General features: G+C 40.4%; 2 protein-coding genes and 1 long non-coding RNA gene across 3 annotated transcripts; all 3 read left to right on the top strand.

Annotated features, from left to right (window-relative positions):
- Nucleotides 1-4,332: 4,332 nt before the first annotated feature.
- LOC136440981 (glutamate receptor ionotropic, delta-1-like) lies at nucleotides 4,333-9,493 on the top strand. Its single transcript, XM_066437193.1, has 4 exons — nucleotides 4,333-4,483; nucleotides 5,034-5,265; nucleotides 6,075-6,221; nucleotides 6,631-9,493. The coding sequence occupies exons 1-4, from the start codon at nucleotides 4,341-4,343 to the stop codon at nucleotides 6,679-6,681; spliced, it is 573 nt and encodes a 190-aa protein (XP_066293290.1). The 5' UTR covers nucleotides 4,333-4,340; the 3' UTR covers nucleotides 6,682-9,493.
- A 3,452-nt stretch (nucleotides 9,494-12,945) lies between these two features.
- On the top strand, nucleotides 12,946-16,279 carry LOC136440975 (uncharacterized). The gene is made up of 5 exons (XR_010756738.1): nucleotides 12,946-13,971; nucleotides 14,150-14,227; nucleotides 14,976-15,155; nucleotides 15,324-15,469; nucleotides 16,115-16,279. It is a non-coding gene; the product is annotated as an uncharacterized lncRNA (long non-coding RNA).
- Nucleotides 16,280-16,454: 175 nt separating this feature from the next.
- Nucleotides 16,455-20,255, top strand: LOC136447070 (cartilage intermediate layer protein 2-like). Its single transcript, XM_066445785.1, has 4 exons — nucleotides 16,455-16,763; nucleotides 17,001-17,115; nucleotides 17,335-17,492; nucleotides 17,809-20,255. Exons 1-4 carry the CDS (start codon nucleotides 16,544-16,546, stop codon nucleotides 19,989-19,991), a joined length of 2,676 nt encoding a protein of 891 aa, XP_066301882.1. The 5' UTR covers nucleotides 16,455-16,543; the 3' UTR covers nucleotides 19,992-20,255.
- The last annotated feature ends 4,961 nt before the right edge of the window (nucleotides 20,256-25,216 follow it).

Here is a 25,216-nt window from a genome sequence, read left to right as displayed (position 1 = left end):
GAAATGAGACAAAATTTAGTCCATCAAAATTTAAAATGATATGAATTTTTTCCTCCATCTCAAAGGCATGCCAGTCGTTGTAATCATTCTGATACTTACACATTGCATACATTGTCGTAAAGCCGTTGTACTTGAAACTATATTTACTAACATAATCCATAATCCAACCGATACATTTTTGTGACGAAACTGGCCGCATCGGGTCCAAACGAACCCCGTTCTGTTTTGCTAAAAAAACATATTTCTGGTGGTTCTTTTTGTAATCAGTATGCATATAGTGTATTAATAATCTATTATGGAAATTATTACAAGTTCTGGTGTCAATATCAAAAGCTAATTATCATAATTTATGCCAGCATTGAGGAGAAACCGCATTTCCCCGAAAATCAATGATACTCCCCTTATTTCAGCAGTATCGGTGTCTTATTACTTTCCAAAACTGTTACAATAGAAACGACTATACAACCATACTTATAGCATAAACATGTTATTGAATAAGAAAGCCAGAATGTATAAGTGAAAAAATGAAATTTATTAATAAATCATGTGTCATAGTCTGCCACCTATATGACATTGTATACGATTGTTAATTTTCATCACATACAGCGTTTCCTTTTTTGTGATTGCTTTTTTTTTCAAATAATCCATTGGGTATATTCTGACACGGTTTGAATATATTCTGAAAAGCTACTACTCATTATCATGATTTATTCAAACTTATAAAAGATCAGTCCTGGCCCTCTCGCAGGTCGCATCGCCCACTTTTCTTCGGCCATCCGGCGATCTAACCCGCGGGAGGGCCGCGACCTCGGGCGATACGGAATACGACGTGTTGTATTGTATATGAACACAGTCACTGTTACACAATATACGGTGCTACCCAAGTACTAGCTGGCTAGTACTAGAACTATCGCTATATTCATTCTTCTTCTTTTTCTCTTCCAGGCCAAAGGAAGGCATGCAAGAGCTGTTTGCGTTCTTCCTTTGGATCGGTGTCGTGGCCTCCATCGTCGTCGTAGCGGTTGAGCTGAATCTCCTAAGTCGCGTCAGAGTCAAGTTGAATCTCGTGGATCAATCACGGCGCGAAAATGATGCCGATTTCGACCTGAGAAACAGCGCTTGGTTTTCGTACACGTCACTTCTTGGTATTCTTATTACCTCGGTATTTATATTATTCGGTTGGTGTGTTTCGACCGAAATCTAAAAAAGAACCTTTTTGTCATGACTAAAACCGGAAAGACAACATTTTTTCAATGCCTGATAACGTATCAATGAGATGGGTCATGTTGACCTAAAAATGGTCTTCAGTTGGAAAACGCCGCTAGATTCTGAGGCTATAAACTGAAATACAAATTAGGTAACTTAAAATGCCTACTATCTTTCCACCAATGAGGCAAAATAACCTTCAACATTTTTTGCAGCATCACATTTTAATGAGAGTAATTTTGGCATTCCCTAGTTCAATTGTTTCCAAAATTTTTCGATATCCATCCCCTCTGCTCGACAACGTTTCAAGGACATCTACTTGTGAACATACCAAAATAACATTTAAAAATGACGAAAAAGTCCAAGAGTAAACTACGATCATGCGACCTTAAGCCCCCCTCTCATTGGAACGGAACTAGTTGGCGACTCAAAGTGGCGACGACTTGGCAAGTTTCTTACAAGTTTCCCCTAGCACTCACACTGACGCCGGACGTATTTGCAAATGAAGCCCTGCTGAGCAGGGTATCGGAAACCGCAGTGTTTGAACTGAATCAAAACCAATGTAAAAGGACTAAAACACATCAAATAAGTGTGGCAGTTAAAAATTATTGCCATGACGAAGGTGTCTGGGTTGCTTTAACTTCACTATAAAGAAATTACCAACGTAGCACTCTTAGTTCTGCCATGATATTTGTTCAAAAAGCACTTAGAAATCAGTAAGGCGTCTGCCAAGTAGATATAGAAAGGCACCATAAGATACTCGACAGATATCGAAATGCCGGAGCACACTCCCTGTGTAGTGTCCTTTCTCTGCCGTTTTTGGATAGGTGAAGTGAGAATCTAGGCCAGGCGTTTAGAAATTTGTTTTCCTGGGGCTCCTAGGATGGTTTTGGCTCTGTACGTTTTGTTTTTGAGGAGTTACTTTTGCTATTCTGACACCGCACCCCTCCACGTCAAGCGCTAGCGTTCAGTGTAGACTGCCCATGCGGTAACCAAGTTCTGTATTGCTCCGTTAAAAAAAACTTTGCCATGCTATATATGCTTGGAGCTCCTCATGTTTTGGTGTCCACAGAGGTTTTTTTAGGGAGGCATGGAGTTCAGTAAGTCCTTGTGATAATAGATCAACTCGGGTGGGTTGAAAACCCTTTTCAAAGCTAGAATGCTAGATTCGGTGCCTCGATAACTCCATGACACGCTCCCACTAGTACGAAATCGGACACCACGTAAGTAGATCATCTGTCATCGACCTGCGTGCCGGGATGTCAGACCGTACTAACAAGGTATAGAGTGACAGGCGGGCGTCAACGGAGTTTGCGCGGACGGATTCCTGTACAATTCTTGGAATTCTTGAAAAACGGGCGTAAAATATACTATTAAGCTCGCTCTTGAAGCTTCGCCAAAACGATTAACGGTGATAAAAGGATATTCAGTTATGATAATTGATAAACATATCATAAAATATAAGCATAACGTTAGACTACTTTTACAATGACAGAAATTACCAAAACGAGCTGACACGAACGATGTACCATTTTTCACTTTGTTTTGTATCATGTATGTGTGATGATAAACTTTGTAGATTTATTACGGCAAATAAACCTTGAAACTGACATCACTTTTTACAAAATAAATGACACCTTTTGGCGACTGATGGGACCTATTAGCCACTAATGGTCCCAAATAGGGGGCCAATATTGGAAACTAGTTGGCAACTAGTTGGCAAACTAGTTCACGTCCAGTCACCACTTGCGATTTTGTTTTAACTGGCAAAAAAATCGCCACCACAGGAGACGAATTGGCGTTCATTGGAAACCGCGTGGCAACTACATGACAACTGTGCGACTGTCGCCAACTAGTTGCTTCCCAGTGAGAGGGGCCCTAAAAAATCTACTTCTAATGATGAAGACACTCTTAAAATTCCAAAGTCATGACAAAGAAATACCATCACCATACTACAAATATACGTAAAGTAGAAGATAAAGCCCAAATTGTTGCATATTATAACACTATAACTATTTTTTCAGGATATTGTATCAAAGCTTCCTCAGTATATATATGATTAAAGCTATTGCTCAAAAATATATGTTTCATATGCTTTTTGAAAATCCTGTTTTGAATACATGTAAACCAATCCCATCCTGTATATTCAACATCGCCAAGAGACGAGGAGAAGCAGAACCTTTGTAGTTTTAGAACCAAAAGTTTTATATTTAGTATCTGAAGTCCTGGCATTATTTATGCTCTACATCTTTGTGGTTGTTTTCTGTACCTAGTCTAAATGCGCAATGATGTACAATAAAGGTGATCATATCGATATATCCTACAGGTAAGGAGCCTCATCAGCCGAGGTCAACCCCGAACCGTATTTTAGCAGGCGCCTGGGGGCTAATCGGCCTCATCGTCATATCAACCTACACCGCCAACCTCTCGGCCTTCCTCACGGTCAAGAGACTGGAGCAGCCGATAAGATCCATGGACGATCTGGTCGTGCAAACAAAAATCAAGTATGGCATCCCGAAGGGCGGGAGCACCTACGACTTCTTCCATGATCAACAAAGTAAGTGACCATCTACTTCGGACGTTTTGATTTCTGTTTATTTGTTTGAATGTGTGTTGCCTGTGTGTCCGTGATAATGGCTACAGTATAGAGAAGCAGGAAGGCAACGCAATATAATGGTGTGGGCCGCAGAGGCGTAGACTGACCAAAAATGTTGTGTTGTGTATTCAGCCACAGGTACAGTCTATGGACAGATGTGGAGCTACATGAACGCAGAGGAAACGATGGTTAGCAAAGTCCCGGAAGGAATAAAGCAAGTAAAGAAGGTGAGCAGAACATAACAAGAATGCATGTCCAACTGTTGTTCAGACGGGTCAAAGAACTCGTGTCTTATTACTGCCTATGGCTGAAATAGTCCTACATCAAAGAGTGTCGAATAAACGTTGTTGATATGTATGTACTATTGATGTTGTGTTGTAGAGGTAGCCTGCGCGCACGTATACGTATTATGCACTTATTTCTTTCAGTTGTTTTTGCGACGCCTCAGATGGGAGCCAAATGTTGTAGTATTACCATGCTTCACTTAGATTCATGGCAATATGTATTTTTTCTCCGTTGGCAGGGTGAATTTGTCTTCATGTATGATACGCCAATGTTGGAGTACCTCACCATGACAGACGAGACCTGTGAACTGATGATGGTCGGCAAGCCTTTCCGCCATCTTGGATATGGGTTAGCAACCAAGCACGGGAATAAGCTGTCACATAAACTATCATTAGTGTAAGCTACCTACAGTCACTTATTAATAACATACAGTATAACACTGAAACTTTGGTGTTTGAGAAGAGATGGATATTACCTAGCTATCAAATTGGCTTACGAAAAAAGAAGTTAATTCACTAGTTTTGATACACGTAAGGCTACGCTGAATCGGTTTCTTGATGAAATTCGCGCTAGAATGTATTCTCGTCCGTTTCCAAAAAAAATTATTTGTGACCATACTGTAAATATTTCAAAAAGTGAAATGTGAAAATATATGCCGAAAATGGAAAAAAATATCTTAAAACGGATACTTATGTCATAGAATGTCAAAGTCAATGACAAAGTCAAAAAGAAAGATCCTAAAAAACAAAAAAGAATGATTATGTTCAATCATTCGTTCAGGCAGCACTTTTTATTGCCCAGCTTGATTTTCTTTGCACGTTCGCAACAGTTTAGGGGTGTCCAGAGGATGTAATCCATATAAACAAATCAGTATATGGCCTAAGTAATAAATGAATGAATGATTTAACATTATATTGATGTTTGTTCTTCTCCTTGTAATCTTCAGTATCCTAAAGCTGAAAGAAGCGGGGAAGATAGACAAGTTTCGTAACGTCTGGTGGCCGACAGTTGGCTGCGCGTTGGACGGGGGGGATATAGTACGAGCGGATGCGGATCAACTGGGACTGGACAGCTTTTACGGAATTTTCATCATCCTTGGCGCTGGATTAGCGCTACCAATCATCTATGTGGCGATTGAGGTCATTTGGAAGCGCTGCTGCAAGCGAAAGACAAAGATGGTATAGAAACTGAACTCTTAGTTTTTCTCACGACTTTCTTTTTTTTTTGTTCTGGTCTTATGACGTACGCCTTACCGCGAACTCTCGTAAGGTTAATAAAAAATGATTTCTTTCAGTTATAAATTTAACAGCACTTTTGCTTTCTCTGTGGAGTATTTCGACAATATTCGACATATCATTTACGTCTCAACCAGTTAACGTTTATCATGCCGTAAATAGCTAGTATCTAAAACATCATGGCTCTGTCACACATAGCCGACCATGTCCACCGACCTTCTTCAGACAATGGTTGGGAGTAAGTCGTGAGTAGGGTCATCTGTGGTTGGACCTTGGGGGTGATGCAAGCCATGTGACCTTTAAAAATTTCTGCGCTAGCCGGCTATGGTTGTTGAAAAGTCAGGAAAGCCATGCATGTTCTGTTTGAATGCGACCAGAGGAGTGAACTGGGGCTAGAATGAAATAGATTCTAGGCTACTTCCAAACCGGTTTTTGTATTGGTTTGGAAGTTGTCGGAAGCACTTGAAGTCGAGAGATGGTCCTGAATGTGTGTCAGGGGCTTCATTATGCGTCGGTTTCATGTATTGTGTAGAATAAGGGAGAAAGAAAAAAATATAGTTTGATATCTACATTGCACACAGGAACGAAATTGTGATATGCTATCATCATCGTTTACTGGTTTCTGCATCTGCATGCGTTAAATTAAACGTAGTGCAGCTGCGTCTTATCACTGAGAGTTTCTTTGTTTTGCAATGCCAATGATTCATAATGCATGCCTGTCAAGCCAGCATGTTGCATGTTTTTTTTGCCAGATGGGTGATGCCTGCCAGTCCAGTGCCTCTCGGATCCCCGGCGACCGCGATCCGTTCTCTGCCCCTGGGTCCCCAGATGACCACAACACGTTCTCCGTGGGCATGCAGGGAGCGTGTGGTTGTGGGCCTACGTCGTGCTTCTGTAAGGTAAAAGACGCCAAAATTAATCAAAGGAAAGCAAAGTATATAATTTGTCTGAGTCGAATGTGGTTAAAATACTGAGAAGATTAGCATATAGAATATTAGAGGATAGAATATCCCTATGAACTGGGTGCAAGGGTTTGCTGTAGTTTGTAGAAATGGTGCTTGTAGTCAGATTACTTGATATATCCCCCCCTCTCTCTCTCTCTTTTTATCTGCCTCTTTCTATCTATCTATCTATCTATCGATCGATCTCTCTCTCTCTCTCTCTCTCTATATATATATATATATATATATATAGAGAGAGAGAGAGAGAGAGAGAGAGAGATATGTTGGATATCTTTAAATCTTCACGAGAAAATAAATCTTTATTCTAACTCTTCAATCTTAACACTATGCTATTATACATTCACAGTCGGAAACAGAGTTTTCCCTGACCAGCAGGAATCATCACAAGAAACCTTGAACCGTGAACTACATGAAAAACTACTGGGAGAAGCACTACTGCGAGCCATAAATAGCGCATGGTGCAGATCTTCATCCAAAAGGCAGGGGGCTCTAATAGCTAAGTCTTTTGGTCACTGTGGCCCGCCCTATTGAGAACCCTTTTTTCTTTAGAATTATATCTAAAAATAGTATCAGCTAAAGCTGTGCCAAAAATCAATAAATTTGTTTGCGCTCTTTAATGAGATAAGAAAACTCTTCTTTTTTTTTTAATTTGGCCACCTTACGCTTGGTTTTTACAGACAGAGCCTCTTAAGTAATGGACTTTTAAAACCATACGTGTACATTGCACATCGTATCAATCGAAATTGATGTCAATACCTCCAGTAGTTTTTTTCTTAATTTTTATGTTGTATGGTTTTCTAAAGAAAATTGACATTATTTTGGTATCACCAAATTCGGCAGTCTTTGACTTTATGAAAACACTTTATCAGGTGTGGACCTTAGGCCTGGCTTCTTGTTTCATTGCTGTGTGGCTGTCCCATTAAGTAGGTCATACGTTGCAAATCTTGAATTGTTCTAAAGGCGGGCATCTTATTAATCGTAGGCAGATGTGCATAGAAAATGCAACTTTCAAAGCATACAGCAGTTCTATCTTTAATTGACATACTATAATCATAGCAATACTATAATCATAAGATGATCCTGAGATGTGAGCTCCGCAACCCGGTAAAACAATTTCACAAGGACTCGTCATGGCAGAGAGTGGACGGAAGGCTTTACTTCAACAACATATGCCCCTACCAAACAACTCTGTCAATCAATCAATCAATCAATCAATCAATCAATCAAATGGTTTTATTAATCAACAGAACTTGGAGTACTACATTTGTAGACTGAATTGCGTCTATTGTGACATACATCGTACGGATCATATTTATTCACAAAAATATTGCACTTATTGTCACAAAACCATCTATTCAACATTGTCGTTTTAAAATACTGTTACATCTAAAAGCCAATACACACATGTACAACATTAAATCCATTGATAATAACCAAACTACTATCTATACTATACAGTCGACTATGATATTCTGGAAGTCATGATATAGGTTGCACTTTAGAAATAAATATCAGGGAAGCAAACAATATAATTAACCAATTATGAGTCTGATTCATCATTCATGCTGATTATCATAATGATGTCCAGTGGTCAAAATGTAAAGAGACCTCTTTTAAAGGACATGATCGAAAACACATGGTGCACATCATGACCTAGTTTCTGAGAGGGCTAAGTCTCAAATAAGATGTGTTCATTCCGTTAACAGGAATCCATATTTCAGAACCAGTCATTTCATAGACAACGATAAGGTCCGAATCTGAAAAGAGATCGAGTCAGAAAAACATTTTACTTTTGCACTTAACCAGCACAAAAGTCCAAATAAGGGGACAAGTGTAAAGAATGTCATGCAAACACTATAATTCACACCTGATAAAATGTTGAGACAGAGAAAAATAGCCGCACGCTCGAATCAGTTGTTTTTTTGTTCTTAGAGGAGTGCGATCCATATACCATATAATAAAATCAGCAAGGCCTAGGATTTCAAATGGATCTTTATTTGTATCTAAGCTGTACCAGTCTAGGTTCTAACCCATTTGCAACCAGACGGCAGATATACTGAGATGGAACCAAGAGAATGGAAAAGTTTTCCTTTACTTACTTTTGGTTATTGTTTAGGATACTCAACTGATATTCATGTTGTAATCAGTGACGAGTGTTACATGAATGATATTGATGTTGTTATCGGTGACAATTGTTACAAAAATGATCTTGATGTTCTGATCAGTGAAAAGTGTTACATGGACGATATTGATGTTATAATCGGTAAAACTGTTACATATATGATCTTGATGTTGTAATCAGTGACAAGTATCACATAAATGGTATTGATATTGTAATCAGTGACAAGTGATATTGTAATCAGTGACAAGTGTTAAATGAATGATATTGATGTTGTAATCAGTGACAAGTGTTACATAAATGATATTCCTATTGTTATTAGTGACAAGTGTTACATAAATGATATTGATGTTATTAGTAAAAAGTGATACATGGTCTATATTGATGTTGTAATCGATGAGAAGTGTTACATAAATGATCTTGATGTTGTAATCAGTGACAAGTATCACATATATGATATTGATGTGGTAATCAGTGACAAGTGATATTGTAATCAGTAACAAGTTTTAAATGAATGATATTGATGTTATTAGTAAAAAGTGATACATGGTCTATATTGATGTTGTAAAATCAGTGAGAAGTGTTACATAAATGATCTTGATGTTGTAATCAGTGACAAGTATCACATAAATGATATTGATATGGTAATCAATGACAAGTGATATTGCAAACAGTGACAAGTGTTAAATAAATGATATTGATGTTGTAATCAGTGACAAGTATCATATACATGTATATGCTATTGATATTGTTATCAGTGACAAGTGATATTGTAATCAGTAACAAGTGTTACATAAATGATATTGATGTTGTAATCAGCGACAAGAATCACATAGATAATATTGATATTGTAATCAGTGACAAGTGTTAGATAAATAGCATTGATATTGTAATCAGTGACAAGTGAAATTGTATTCAGTGACAAGAACTTCATAAATGATATTGATGCTGTGATCAGTGACAAGTGTTACATAGTTGATATTGATGTTGTAACGAGTTACCAGCGTTGCATCAACTGATAGTGATGTCTGTGGCTTTGAAGTTCTCGTATTCTTGTCCGTATCACACACTTCATCACCTTTGGAACATCAGTCCGAGGCTTGTAAAAACGTAATTAAACAAGAGTTCCACGACCTCATGTCTCCATGAACAATTCTATTCATGCAAATGATTTACACATTTTCATAATGTATGCTTGGCCATAAACACCTTTATCTTACTTACAGATGTTGCAATATTGACAGTCCTATAATTTTCTAATTAGATGAATTATGGTGTCTTTGCATTAATTATGCAAATTAGGAATTTATTTGCATAATTGATATCTGTTGATGCTCTACTTTCCATAAACTACATATGTTACATGTATTTGAGTCTGATAATGGAAAACACTGCAAATATAGATTTTCCTCATTAGCTATGCAAATTAAGTCACAATTAGCATAATTTGCACTGCATTATGTATATCTTTGTCTAAGCTACCTGCATACTAAGTATCATATTGACAGTCCTATAATTTTCCAATTTAGATGAGATATGGTGTTTTGCATTAATTATGCAAATTAGGAATTTATTTGCATAATCGGTATCTGTTGATGATCCACTTTCCAGAAACTACATACGTTACATGTATTTGAGTCTTATAATGGAAAACACTGCAAATATAGATTTTCCTCATTAGCTATGCAAATTAAGGCCCAATTAGCATAATTTGCACTTCATTGTGTATATCTCTATCTAAGCTACCTGCATACTAAATATCATGGAAATCCGTTGTTCCTTTGTTCAGTTATTCTCCTAAGAAGATTTTCACAAAAACGCCACTGCAGTTCCAGAGGAAGCTGCTAGGGGGCCAAAACCTACACCACTTCTTTATTACATCTTAAGCTATCTGCCACCCAAAAATCAAGACCACAGCACGTCCAGGTCAAAAGATACAAAAATTGAAGTTCTGCTGCAGTACCAAGGTCACATACCAGGGGGCCCAAAATCGACCTTGCATTTCGGCTTCACAACACCTGCCCACATACCAAATATCATTGTAATCCATCAAGAGGCTCTTGAGTTATGCTGACTGGAATGGTGCGGAAACACAAACACACAGACAAACAAACAAACAAACAGACAGACAGACACACCCAAAACTATATCTCCATTTTTCATGGAGATAATCATGTATGCCTTTGATAAGAAGAACTTCATTGCACGATGATTGTACGTGGTACAACGTATGACAAGAATTGTTTAACATAATCCAAGTATAGAATAAAAGTTAACATCCTAATTACTAATGCAATACAATAAGGGGTAGTAAACGTTTTTGATACAGTTTTATAATCGACTGGGGCTAATCACTAGTTTCGGTATTTTTTCTAATGATATAGCAATAAATTCGTTTAAATATTTCCCTTTTTTTGCACTGTGACATATAAGTTAAGTAACTAGTTTCTGTTCACAGGTAACGTTAGCAGCTGTACACAAAAACAAACTACGAGTTTTAAAACTCTAGGGATTGTCCTTACACTATTTATTTACCATAAAAATTGTATTATTAGTTTTGATAAAGTAAACAAATAGTTGTAACATATTTTACAATAAAAAGGTTACTTTGAAACAACGATATACATCTAATCTAAGTTCTCTGCAAATTGAAGACGTTTTGAAATACGTATGGCCGGCTTATGTCCATTTTCACCCTGGACTCCAAGTGTTAGCTCATATATGCTCCGGAACGCCTTTGCTATAACCTTAGAAGGGCGAAGAGAATTAGGTCAAGCAAGTAGATCATTCATATCAACAAAGATCAATCGCACAATTTCACTAATCTAATAAGCACAGAAAAGCCTAGGATCGTAAGATAAGAAGCAATGCGCTTCAAATTTGCGCATTTTTTTAGAACAGAGGTGTCGTAACGCGTGATCGTGTTGAAAAGCTTTCAATCCAGCACATATATCAAATTCAAAATCTTTAATTCCAGTGTATATAGCAAAGCCTACAAACGGAACAGACAGGGTAGGACGGTACGTGATAAAGTGAAGTTGTTGCAATTTACCACAATGACATGGTCGTGACTATTAGTAACCTTCCTGATCGTTTTCGCCTCTCCTGATGACACTTGTTACTCGTGCAATGTCGCACAAAAAAACCCTCAAAAGTCCAGCAGAATCTACAATCTGTATCTGTCCTTGTTTTGTTGACTTAATCTCGCGCGAGAACCCCAAACCAGATAAACTTATTTTGCAGAAGAGGAAAAATCTAGCAAATTATGGGAATGTTTATCTAATTGTTCTAACCGTCCAGTAATCGTGTTTTCGAAATCTTTGTTAAACTTTTTGTGTTTTATAGGATTATTCAATCCTTTGGAGTGTTCTGTCCATTCGTGGTTGTGATATATTGGGGTCTGGTATTTTTGTGTGATCTCCCGTTAACTTCGTTTTCTCCAAAATCTAATGAGGGCCAAAATTCGTTTTTTTTTTTTTCATTCGTATGCACTAATTTGGACAATATTTTCGTTTACACTGTTTGATAAGTGTTTTGTAATCTTTTTAAGTCGAAAAGGCTCGAGAGTTGTTGCACAGACACCTTCTCCATTTTGTGTGAGACTGTTCGAGTTCAACAAGTTCAACCCAGTCTCCCTGTTCTGGTAAGGATCTGAAGTGCTCTTCAAGCTTTTGGTCTTCCGACTGACGACGATGGACGGGCTTTAACCTACTTGCACAGATTTTTCTTCGTTTGGTGGTGTTGGTGGGGTGTCTTGCAGCAGTGCTTGGGCTTAAGTGTAAGGGTGTCATTCACAAGTGTGTGACAGTCCAAGTTGTTAATGGACTTGCGCCTTAAGGATTCCTCCCGATCCCTTTCTATTTTTGCTTCTAGGGCATTCTGGACACTTGCGTCACCTACTGTAACAGATGATGTGATGACGATAGCATGTCATTACGATCTGGGCCAATTCAACCGGGAAATGCCAATTGCGTCAAGTAGGCAGGGTTAATTGACTCACAGCCTGGTGTGGATTATACCCTAATCTCCTTAGTAGTCACGGGGAGCAACAATACTTGTATATATCGCTAGGTAGCGTTGTGCCCACACAAAATCCCTAGGCCTGGTCTGACGTTTTCTCTGTAATACTACAAAATCCCCCGGTCCCAGTAACCCAGCCCGGCCTATATTTTCCCCACTTGCGTTGCCTAGCCTGTAGTACCGTATATGGTATGAGAGGTATGGCCTAGTCTAACTTCAGGGAACAGGGTGACTGACAAGCGGTGTCTTCTCAGATCACTGACTCAGATCACTGCCTGTACACATATTTTCCAATCTCCTTTCAATTACAAAAATGTTCCCATACGGCAGTGATTTTCTTTGTGAAAAAGAGTTTGCCAAGTTTTTGAGGCGGACTCGGAGAAAAACGCCGAAACTGTACAAGGTGGAATATGTTATTGGAGAGCAGCTAAGAAGAGGAGAGGTTTGGGTAATTTTAATACTTGTTGCTGTTCGCTTCAATGTTTCGCCAATTACAGTATTTCTAAATACAAGTATCTCTGAAAACATCTTTAAATACACCCCTCGTGTAAGATGTCATAATCTACTAGCATTCATGGTGGTTCTTGGGGGCACCACACAAGTAAAGCAGAGGGAAGAGACTAGAGTAGCACGTCACGTCACCTTATCATATGATCCATAGTGCATGTCTTGTAGGGATACTGTACTTCAATAATACATTCACCAATTTCCTTATGACCAAGTAGACAACGTGTAGGGGTTGAGGCATGTATCTTATGTCAATATGCTAAATTTGTGTATACTTTAACCTTTGAAAAGGGGGATATCAAATAAGGTCATGTCTATTTCTGTACTACCTTGAGTGCATAGATCATTGACTTCAGTGTTCAACAAGTCACATTATTGCATATATTTCATTCAATTTACAGGTGAAGGTAAGATGGGCAGGTAGTTGGCCCGGCCAGCAGCACTCCTGAATCCCCCTGAAGGAGAACCCTGAGCTACAGTCCTACCTGTATCAATCCAGGGAGGCCACTGCACTTGGCCAGGGGGGTAGGCAAGATGAAGACCCAACAACACAGTACTTAAAGACTGCCATCTTGACTGCCTTGGGGAAGGGGAGCCACAGGGCAGGCCAATATACCACCTGGGCCAACCTAACCATCCCTTTCCTACAGACAAACTTTCATTTAAATGAATTTTTTGCAAGGCCTATAACTGTATCAGGATATGTTTGAATAAACTGTACAATACTGTATAATACTTGAATATTAAAATCCTTATTGCATTTGACATTTTTCAGCATTTTCATCCACTGAAGGTTGTCGGGTGGGAGACAGGGACCTCAGGCCAACCCGAGACCTTCACATATGCCATCCCATTGAACTTTACCCAGTTCTTGGCAGAGGGTGGCATCGGAAACCACTCAAGTCATCCTCTGCCATCCTAGTGACAGAAGTCCGTGTCATCTGGGGCTACAGTCCAGTGGCCAGATTTGAACATTCTGAATGCCCCAGGTGCACACACAAGGAAGCAGAGCGACTTCGTCCCTCACAGTGCTCCCCAGAGGTATACATCGTTATTTACAATGCTGCAAGAAGCATAGGACACATCTCTATATCCTGATTGTAAATCTTCTCCTTTTTGCACAAATACAGTATTTGTATTCTTTTGATATTTTATGTACTTGATAAATCTACATTAGATTCAATTTATCATACTCTGCCATTTCTTCACATATTTACAGGATGCACAGCACAGTGATCCTGGGTGGCTCACGCTTTCTCTCAGAAGAGAAGTTGTCAAGTCTATCCATCCTAAAAAGGTAGGAGTTTCTCGTGCATTCATCTATTCTCCTTACAGCTATCACCTCACCTCACCTAGTCCCATCCTCATCTTGAGGGTCGGGGACCATGGTCGCTTACAGCTATAATCGACTGCTATTCATGTCACTGGATCATAAATGAATAATAGCATAGCATTGAAAATACATATAACATTATATCTTGAAAATACATATAACAATATATCTTGTACTTTCAAACTTACAATATTATTATACAAACAGTCATGAGAGATAAAAAAGAAAAGTTATCAGATTAAGCTTCTTCATCATCATCCTCTTCAAATATTTCCTCGTAATCCTCTTTAAAGGTTTCCCCATCATCCTCTTCCGAGTTTTCCCTGTCATCCTCTTCAGAGTTTTCCCTGTCATCCTCTTCAGAGTTTTCCCGAAAGAAGTGTTGTAGGTTTGGGGCCCCTAGCAGCTTGCTCTGGAACTACATGGGCGTTTTTGTCGAAATCTTCCAAGGGAAATAACTGAACAAAGGAACGACGGGTTTCCATGATATTAAGTATGCAGGTAGCTTAGACAGAGATGTACATAATGAAGTACAAATTATTCAAATTGGTACTTAAATTTTTGTACCTGCTTTTCTACAATATTTTCCTCAAAATTCGTGCTGCTTCATTCCTTGAAAATTCAAATTAGATGTGTCTAAGATAGTCCTTTTAAAACGTTGCATTTCTTTTTAAATTTGTTTTCAAATATTTAAAATCCGTTTTTCATGTAGTTGCAGTTGATGGCGGCTGGTCCAACTGGAGTCCATGGCCTGACTGCAGCGTGACGTGTGGAGCCGGTACGCAGACTCGGTACCGAACCTGCACCAATCCGGAACCAGCTAACGGCGGAGCGGAGTGTGATGGACAAGCTCAGGAGTCACAGGATTGCGACACGGTGGTGTCCTGTCCAGGTAACTCTAACTTCGATTGCTGTACCTGCTTTTCCGGAATATTCCCCTCAAAATTGATCGTCTTTCAGTCCTTGAGGAAACAGACTAGATTCCTGCAACATAGATGTTTAAGATAGGTACATTTTCGTCTATTTCCGACAACTTCAATTCTTTTTTCCATGCATGTAGTCGATGGAGGCTGGACCGACTGGAGCCCATGGCCTGACTGCAGCGTGACGTGTGGAGCCGGTACGCAGACTCAGCTAACGGCGGAGCGGAGTGTGATGGACAAGCTCAGGAGACACAGGATTGCGACACGGCGGTGTCCTGTCCAGGTATTTTTTTAACCAAGTACAACACTGTCACTTTTCAAAATTGCATTCCTCTTCTCTCTTCTAAGTCTATTCATTTGACCGTTTAGGCACCACAGAAGATCTGGTAACCAGTTTTCCCTATCCACCCTTCTCGGTTTGTTGGTTTTCTTAGCGTTCCACTCTCTGTTGTTATCCGCCCATCTTTTTCGCAGTCTACCTCGCTTTCTCCGTCTTTTAACTTTTTTCTTTGTTTTAAGCGCTTTTAGCAGTACAGTTCGATGAAATTACTATATTGAACGAAAATGACGTTTACAATTTAGATTAAAGTTGTTGAGACTCTTGGTTTAGTCAAGTTACTTTACTATCGGAAGTACAATGTAGAAAGAAACTTATGAGAAGAAATGCCCGGCCTTGCAGATAATACAATTTGGTTCATTGAGATCAGTTCAAACAAGGCTTTGATCGCCGAAGTAGTTTAGATAATAGTTGTGAGGTACATTCAAAATGGCTGAATATCATCATAGACATCTTTTTGGGAGCCCCCTAGGTGAAGATACTATGTTGTGGTTAACATCAAATCTTGCTGTGTATGATAATGCTGTGTTGAGATATAAATTTTGCAAACGCGATCAGTCCCATCGCATATCAATACCAACAATGTTTCAGTTGACGGCACATGGTCCACGTGGATGGCTTAGTCTACATGCAGCCAGTCCTGTGGCAGTGGGACACAGGTTCGACAGAGGCAGGGCAACAATCCTGCCCCTTCGTCTGGTGGAAACCCTTGTGTGGGTAGTCAGTAGCAGTCCCGGCAGTGTTCTATATGGTCGTGTCCAGGTACTAGGTTTTTTGTGAAGTTATTCATAAATGAATGTTTTTAAAGATTCTAAATAATATATTGTAATTCTCTGCGTCATTTATTTCAATTAAAGAGCAAGTCATCATCTCTACACCTTAGACAATAATAGTTTTGCTAACCGGATACATCATTTCACAACTGCAGATTGCACGGCAACGTGTGCAGTTGGGACCAGGGAACCACCGGCCTGTGAATGTAGCTGCCAATCTCACGTCCTCACGGCCACAGTGCGGAACATGAAGAACGCTCCACTAGAGGGCGCCACTATCCACTACGCAGACAGGCCTGACATCACCCTCGGCACCACTGACGCCACGGGCTCAGCAAGCGCTAACGGTGTGTGCGCCGGCGAGATAGATCTGCTCTTCAGGAAAGATGGGTACTCACCGACAGTCGCTACAACTGTTCCTGCAACGCCGACTGCATCGACTGTGACCGCAAACATTGAGATACTGAGTGAGTTACTCTTCATATTAAAACAGCGTTAGAACTTGTATTCACGAGCATGTATAAGAGTGTCCAGTTGGCCAAGGGCATATAGGCACTCTGGTCTGACGAAAGCTGACAGAATGACGTCGTACGCCAAAATGGAAAGGAAGAAGGCAACAGCAAAATTATTTAAAGTTTCAAAAAAATATTTCTTAGGAAAATATTTTTCATACCCCTTTCATGAATCTATAAATTGTTTTTTAGTTGCTCCAATTATCACACAACATCCCGAAAGTCGATCTCGACTAGTGGGACAAGAAGTCACCTTCTGCTGCGAGGCGCACGGTTCCCCAGAACCAGACGCAGAGGACTATGAATGGTGAGGCACTTGTTCTTAAAGCAAACATGGGAATAGGTTATCTGGCCATGGGCTGAAGCATCTGCATACGTTCAATCACAGTTAAATTGTATTTCCCCAAATGACCGTTTATATATGCGATAATTTCTGCATACCATTAACCCACACACGCATGGTGTCGTGTTGGCCATAGTAACGATCATATCAATTGTTATTATTCCGTTAATGTTTGCCATGCAGGTTTCGCAATGGCGATGTTCTGGACAAAAGTGTGTATGGATACTCCAACCAACTCACTGTAACCAACCTAGCTTTAGGTGACGCAGGGGAGTACAGGTGCCGGGCTAACAGTGACGCTGGAGCCGCCTACTCTGAGTCAGCACTACTGCAAATATATGGTGAGTCCTACGTTCTTTCAGGAGCAATTTTGAGTACATAAAATGTGTGTTGAGAGTTTTGAATTCCATTTCAAAATGTCCAGTACGTAAAAGCTAACTTCTTGAAAGATGCGCACATGAAAGATGCATTATGTCCAAGTACAATCATATAGCACCAGTACTCAACGCAAAAAGGCCTACGCGTCTGAGGGAGCCAAAAATTGAAATTCGTAGTCATTTCTGAGAAGTCAGTGCTTGTCTGATTGTTGTATGTTCAGACGACGAAGGACCAATGTGTTAGCTATTCATGTTACACACTTTCATATCACCACCATAGGAAGTGCCAAAGACTCTTACAATACTGCTCCATCTCCTGAGTACATCCAGCTTCCAGCAGACTGCGTCCAGACAGACGGAACCACACTCTACAATGTAGGCAAGTGCGACCACAGGCCATGTGTAGGCTCTAGCTACAGTAGTGGTCAATGCAATGATACAATGAAGTACTGTACTTCAGGCGGAACTCTCCAGGCTCAGACTATCGATTGTGGAAGCTATACGATAAGCATAATGGCCATTTCGTCATGTGAATGTCTGGAATGTGGGGATCCTGTATCTTACGTTAGAGGGGAACTGTTAGGAGGTCCAACCAATAAAGCTGTGGTTAATGCTGATATCTTAGTAAACGGCGTTCCTAGTGGCTTCACAACGTTCCCGGGCACGTTTACACTAGAAATACCACCAAACACAAAGCGTCTGGCCGTTACATTTATAGACATTTGCAAGGAGTTTGTTGAGACAACAAAAATCCTTGACTTTGTCGAAGGCGGATCCATATATCACAGGGTTCATATTCGAGAAAGAGCACAACCGATAGTTATGTCGTCAGAAATGGCTATTGCAGTCGATCTTGGAACTGTGCCGGGCAAGGCCCCCATTGGCCAGCTAGAAATACCTGCCAACTGCTTCTATACAAAAGACGGTCAACAATACAACGGAACTGTGCAGACATCTGTTAGTTTCATAGACCCCAGAGATCTTACGAATGTCCAGGATATGCCAAGTGATTTCACTTTTGTAGATCAGGAAGGTCAAGAGCAGCAACTAGAGACTTATGGTATGTTTACCCTTGAAGTTGCGGATGCTTCAGGAAATGAGTTGGAAGTTGCAGGTACAGCAAACATATTCTTGAATGAAAATGAAGTGAACTTCACTGCTAATGAGCCAGGCCATGAGGTAAAACTCTGGTCTCTGAATCCCGAAACAGGTCGTTGGGAGGAAGAAAGTACTGTTGCACGTCGGGCCTCCATTGGCAAACGTAGGAAGCGTCAGCAAAGCTTTACATGGAACGGAAGCATAAGGGTGACTCGACGAAATTATAACGTAGATTATTGGATAAAAGCCGGTCAAAGATGCTACTCCAAGGTCAGGGTGTATCAGGCTAGAAGTGTCCTGAACAGTGCAACGTCACAGGTCAATAATGTTAATGTGGAGTTTGTAGTTGTAAACAGCGAGTTAGACTCGGGAAATCAAAGATTCGCTCGTTTCTATAATGCCCTGACCAGTGGTACGCAAGGAGCATGTGTGGAAGGATGGTGCCGGCCCACTACTGTGACCTATGTCTCTGCAACTCAGGGTGCAACTCAGTTCGATTCAGCGACGTCTATTGAGCTTGGATTCACCCCTCCTGGTGGATACAGTAGGGGAAACAATGGTAAAGCGTTTAGTACGACCCTTACTCACGGAAGTTCTGGACCCTCCTACAGAACCACATCCACTTGTAGAAACGCCCCAATTTCGGACAACCATTTCAAGTTTTATGGAGGCCAGGTGTCAGGAGTAATCGAGATAAACACCATTCCGTATAACCCCAACGACAACAGGCTTCGACCTAACTATCTGTCATGGTATCCAACCGAACACCCCGCTCAAAAGAAGAGTTGTTTCATGAAAATAAGGGTTACTGGTGCAAATGAAAATTTGAGGGCCCGTGTTGTTAGTAAGGTCGGTACTCATGCTGCCAATCGGGGCACTGACTATGGTCGGCGTGAGGATGACTTAGTGCCTCCTGGGGCGGCCGTAAAAGGGCAATGTGTTGAGTACAAGTGTAGCGGTGACGTCTGGACAACTGGCTTTAATGGCAGACCCTTTCGTGATCCCAATGCCGACATTGACTACACTTTCGTCGAACTGAGTTTTCTCCGCAACGACGGCTCTACTGCAAACTGTAATAGGGTGGATGTTAATAACAATTTTGAAACCGTCGACACAATTACCACGCTTACAGTCAATGCTCTATATGGTGCACCTCCTCCGGATAACACCGACATGAGTCGCTTCCGTTTCTATGATTCCCAAGATAACCTTGGCCAAAATTTTGGTATCTACAAGGCCACTGGTGCAGGAGACACAAGTAAGCAAACTGCGTACGAACAGTGTTTGGCTGGGACAAGTTCTGGTTCTGGATCAACCACTATTGACCCAGACGAGAATTGGTTTATTCACTTTGACTGTACCTAATGCTTCTTTTTCTGGCTGTATGTTATCTCTTGGTGATCACGTGATCATCAGAAGCCATCAACAAAAGGTAGCTCCCTCTTTTGATTCTCAAATCATTTACCAAACAGCATTTTATATATCAACAGAACTGGGAGGAAAAGTGTAGAAATCTTACTGACATTCTTCTTCACCTTCTCGAGTAAGGCTCTTTTGGGGCCTGTCTGTTACCAACATCCCTCATTCCCATCCTCGTGGTCTAAGAACACCCATTCTCCTCCAGTTGGTCAATTCATTTTCGTATTCTTGTGGCCGTGGAGATATCTTCTAGTAGGCAATTTCATTCAGGTAGACGGTTCGTATGTATCTTTCATTTCATACGACTTTAGTTTGATGTCATATTTGAGGGTGTTTTTTTACGCGGCGCTAAATCAAACATCTTAGTTAAATTCCCAGTTTTTTTTCTTCATTTATCGAATAATAGGACTGAACTTGTTTGTCCATTTCTGTAGACCTGTAGATTCATGGAATAGGTGTTCTAGTCTTGTTGTTGCTCTTTTTTTCAGCATGCCAATAGTTTTCAAGCATGTCACCAGGCATGAGGGAAATGTATCTACAATATTAGTTGATGCCGTTACGGCCTTCGTTTTGTACACGTGACATATAGTGCCCATCTTATATTACCTTCACTAAGGGTATGCTTTTGGCCGCGTTTGTAGAGGTGTTTGTGGTTAAGCAGCATAACTAAAGGAAGGCCTAGGATGTGGTTATATTAGCTCTTGACTAATCCGATATACAAAATTAGATTTTGGGCCCCCTGGTGCCTTGCCTTGGTACTGCAGCATAACGTATGGTTTTTCTATCTCGTTTTTTTGGACAAGCTATGGTTACAATTTTGTGGTTGTAAATAGCACTTCTGCTTTGGGAAAAAGTTACAATAGTTCTAGCTCTAGCTCTAGCTCTACCCTGGGCGCTTTACCCCAACAAGAGGGGTGTTGCCCAGTACCCGATCAAGATCTAGCATCTTCCTTTGGGACTCCAGGAGCGTTTCAGTTGCAGACGTTGTAATAGACAGGTCAAGATATCTTTGCCCTGTAGTTAAGTTTGATATCATGATGAAGACGAGCACAATCGCATGCAATTCATGCAAATCAGGACTAGATTTGCATAATGAATGAACAAAATGTAATAAATCAGTAGAATCCAAATCTTGCGCGAAAGCTACAACCCCTTACCAAATTTGAGGTCATAAAATAGCTTTCATAAGATAAAACAGGAACAGGAACACAAAGTATACATTTGTGAGTGAAAGTAGAAAAAAAAGCCCCGAACAATCACTTTTTAAAAGAGGTATATTTCAAAAATTTGAATGACGTCTTGCGGGCATCACTTTACCAAATTCCAGGTCATTGGACTGTAATACAGTGGTATATGAGCCCAAAATATACATTGATGGAATGACCAAAAAAAACAATAATTCCAAATTGAATTATTCTAAAGCGCCATGCGCCAAAGTCCTGTGGGCACATGTCCAATGCACCCATCGGAGGTCATTGGTCATAATACCCTGGCACAGGGGGTCAAAATGTCTGAAAATGACCAAAAAATAAAACAATAGGATAGAAGGATTTTAAAGGCCTGTACTAAAAACAAAGGACAAACGGTCGTTTGAACCAAAATGAAAAGTTAAATCAATTTTAGAAACTTGCAAGAGAAGATGAAGACGAAACATAACCATATCATTGGTATGGAGTGAAATTTACTTGATATACTGTACTTAGAAAAGTATTTGTTTAGTTATATGCTAATGCAAAACTTTGCTTAATATACTATCTAACCAGCAAAGGCTGCACAAAAACATATGGAAATTATGTAGAAGTTAACTCATATACTACTGAAATTTGGTGATTTCCATGCATAGTAGGATTTTGCCTTCATTTGATACACATGTATATCGGTGATAAGAAAAGCATGAAATGTAAAGATCAGGCTCACAGGGAACTAAACTCAGAATTCAAAATAAGAAATAAGTCACACGGTTACAAAATGTTCATCGCATAAGGCCCCAGGAGACATACAAAGAAAGCAAAATAGGATGTCAGAGAATCTTTGATGAAAACAATGAACTAAGGAAACAAACATTCAGAAAAAAAGTATGTCCAAACAGTCAAAACAAATCAGATATCCTTGACAAGGAAATAACGTCCCAAGTGTACTCCTTTTGCCTATATGTCCGTTCAAGTTGGTTGCTACAAAGACTCAGTATTATTATAGAACGCCAGAAGGTCAGGTCAGACATTCAAGGTCAACCTATACTGTTCCATTTACACCAGAGGAAAGTTAACTGTGTAACAATAGTATAAACAATACCATAGAACCTTTATGGGCACAATTTTCCAAATTGGTTTCTATACATATATACGACATATCTTTCAACTTCGCAGTACAAAGTAATTATGAAAGACGTACTATATCCCCTGTATTCATTCGTTAGATCGCTGTTTGAAGGCATTGAAGTTTTTCCTAATAAAAATGAACCTAACTTACTGAAATTTAGTTCTATTGTCATACTTATATCGGTGCAGTCAAGCTTTTTGTTGAAAATTATGCCGTGAAGTAGGAACATTATGTTACGTCGCTCTCCGATGTACATCCCTCGATCCAAGAAAGACAGTCCTTTTAATAATACTGTAACTTTAGATCAGAGTTTGTAGGCAATGGATTTATGAAGAAGAAAAATGAACGTAACTGAATGGAACCTAGTTCTTTTGTGGTAGTTGTTCACATATCCGTGCAATTCAGACCAGTACAGTTTATTACAAATGCTCAATCGGGAAATGCACGCTTGGCACAGCTTTGGGGATTCTCCATTAGTCGTGTCGTCATCCACTTAGCGCAGCCTGATTGGCGTAGCGGCCTCTTTTTTTCCCGCCACGGGACCAGCTGGGACCATCTGGGCTCCCCAGGGGGGCGGAGTAGGCTGTTGTCCATGATCCCCCCTCCGTACTGAGGCATGAAAACTGCAACTTTACCCTTCAATTTAGGGGTTAAATTGTGACAATGAAGGGAAAAACATTATAGATTATAAAAATAGGTCTTATAAAGCACCAGGTCTAATGGAAATAATTTATTATCAGCATATGCCTCAGCCTGGGTTTAGGAGTACCTTAATATCAAGAACTCAATAATGGGATTTCAATTACAACAAAGAGAAGAAAAATGACAAGATTCAACGTGAAATTTGCCAACATTCCTTCTTCACATTTCATTGTCATAGATTGGATGCCAGAAAATGTACTTTTACTTTAAATGGATAGCTTACATATTTTAGAACTTATGTTATAGCACAGCGGTGTTGTAGAGGAATGCGGACAGAGTTGGTAACCAGTTGCAAACTTAACGCTTTAAAAACTGGATCAATACTGTATTTTCACTTTAAATGAATCGCTACACTTTTGTTAGAGGTGTGATTATAGCATGCCCTTGTTGTAGGGAAATTTGGAAACAGTTTGTATCCAAAATAATTGCAAACTCAGTGCTTTAAAATGTGGGTTCACATTATCATATGTGGATGTAATTCTACTTTAAATGGATACCTAACATAGTTTTAGAACTTTGATTATAGATTGCCAGTGTTGTAGAGAAATCTGGATGGTTTTTAACCAGTTGCAAACTGAATGCTTTAAAATTTGGATTAATGCTATCAGTATGTGGCTGTACTTTTCCTTTAAATGAATAGCTAAACGTTTTCCTAGAACTTTGATTATAGCACGCCAGTGTTGTAGTGGAATCTGGATAGTTTGTTACCAGTTCCAAACTGAACGCTTTAAAATATGGATTATAACATTATCATATGTGTGCGTAATTGAATGAAAAGCTACCATTTTGTTTGAAGTTTGACTTTAGTATGCTGGTGTTGTAAAGGAATTAGAATACAATTTGCTACCAATTGCAAACTGAACGCTTTAAAATGTACTAGATTAATGCTACATGTGCGCACAATGTGCACAGGTCTCTCCGATGACCTAAGAGATGTGAATGATATGAGGAAGACTGCAATTATTGATAGGGAACTGACTAGATTAGACATAAGCATAGCAGCACTCCAGGAAACTAGGCTTGCCTCAAGTGGCTCCCTGAGAGAGGAGAACTTCACGTTCTTCTGGAAGGGCAGAGGACCCGACGAGCCTCGCCAACACGGAGTCGGCTTTGCTGTAAGGAACACACTTCTAGCTGCAGTAGAACCCCCGACTGGAGGCACTGAACGCCTTCTCTCCATGCGCCTCAGTACTGCTGCTGGGCCTGTCAACATTCTTAGTGTCTATGCTCCGACTCTCAACTCTTCAGAGGACAACAAAGATCAGTTCTACGAGCAGCTGAATGAAATGATCACAAACTGTCACAAGGATGAACCGCTGTTCTTACTAGGCGACTTAAATGCCAGAGTTGGCACAGACCATGAGTCTTGGCCCATCTGTCTTGGCCACCATGGCATTGGAAGGATGAATGGAAACGGACAGAGACTGCTGGAGCTGTGTTCTTACCACAATCTCTGCATCACCAACTCCTTCTTTGAGTGCAAACCACATCATAAAGTGTCCTGGAAGCACCCCAGGTCCCATCGCTGGCACCAGCTTGACATGGTCATCACCAGACGCACTGCTTTAAACAGTGTCCTTCTTACTAGAAGCTACCACAGCGCGGACTGCAACACGGACCACGCCCTTGTGAGCAGTAAAGTACGCCTACAGCCTCGGATTGTGCACCGCTCTAGACCGAAGAGTCGCCCTCGTGTAAACGTTGCACACATGTCACTCCCCGACAGAGTCACAGAGTATGTGTCCCGACTAGACCAAGCCTTCAAGGAAATTCCACAAGACGCCTCCTCTGATGCCACAGCAAAATGGAAAACCATGCAGGGTACTATTCACAATGCCGCACTTGCCGCTTTTGGCAAGAAAAGCCGACCCAGTCAAGACTGGTTTGACGCCCACATCTCCAAAATGGAACCAGTAATTGAGGCCAAACGCAGAGCCTTCTTATCCTACAAGCACTTCCCGACTGGTCAGTCACTTGCAGCACTCAGGACTGCTCGCAGCGACGCACAGCGTACTGCTAGAGAGTGCGCGAACGACTACTGGCAGCAACTTTGTGTAGGGATACAGCGGAGTGCAGAGTCTGGAGACCTTCGGGGGATGTACAATGGTATCAAGAAGGCGCTGGGACCAACTGTGAAAAAGACTGCCCCT

This window comes from Branchiostoma lanceolatum, chromosome 1 (genome assembly GCF_035083965.1).
Source record: "Branchiostoma lanceolatum isolate klBraLanc5 chromosome 1, klBraLanc5.hap2, whole genome shotgun sequence".
Classification (NCBI taxonomy): Eukaryota; Metazoa; Chordata; class Leptocardii; order Amphioxiformes; family Branchiostomatidae; genus Branchiostoma; species Branchiostoma lanceolatum.
The sequence above is the reverse complement of the archived record's forward strand: the minus strand, read 5'-3'. Positions and strand labels throughout refer to the sequence as shown.

Bases quoted from the DNA above. Each gene is read 5' to 3' on its own strand.
- LOC136440981 (XM_066437193.1), top strand. From the start codon at position 4,341: ATGTATGATACGCCAATGTTGGAGTACCTCACCATGACAGACGAGACC. The intron at 5,266-6,074 runs GTATAGAAACTG...TTTTTTTGCCAG, and splicing joins GCAAGCGAAAGACAAAGATG to ATGGGTGATGCCTGCCAGTC. The intron at 6,222-6,630 runs GTAAAAGACGCC...ATACATTCACAG, and splicing joins CTACGTCGTGCTTCTGTAAG to TCGGAAACAGAGTTTTCCCT.
- LOC136447070 (XM_066445785.1), top strand. From the start codon at position 16,544: ATGAAGAACGCTCCACTAGAGGGCGCCACTATCCACTACGCAGACAGG. The intron at 16,764-17,000 runs GTGAGTTACTCT...ATTGTTTTTTAG, and splicing joins CGCAAACATTGAGATACTGA to TTGCTCCAATTATCACACAA. The intron at 17,493-17,808 runs GTGAGTCCTACG...TCACCACCATAG, and splicing joins AGCACTACTGCAAATATATG to GAAGTGCCAAAGACTCTTAC.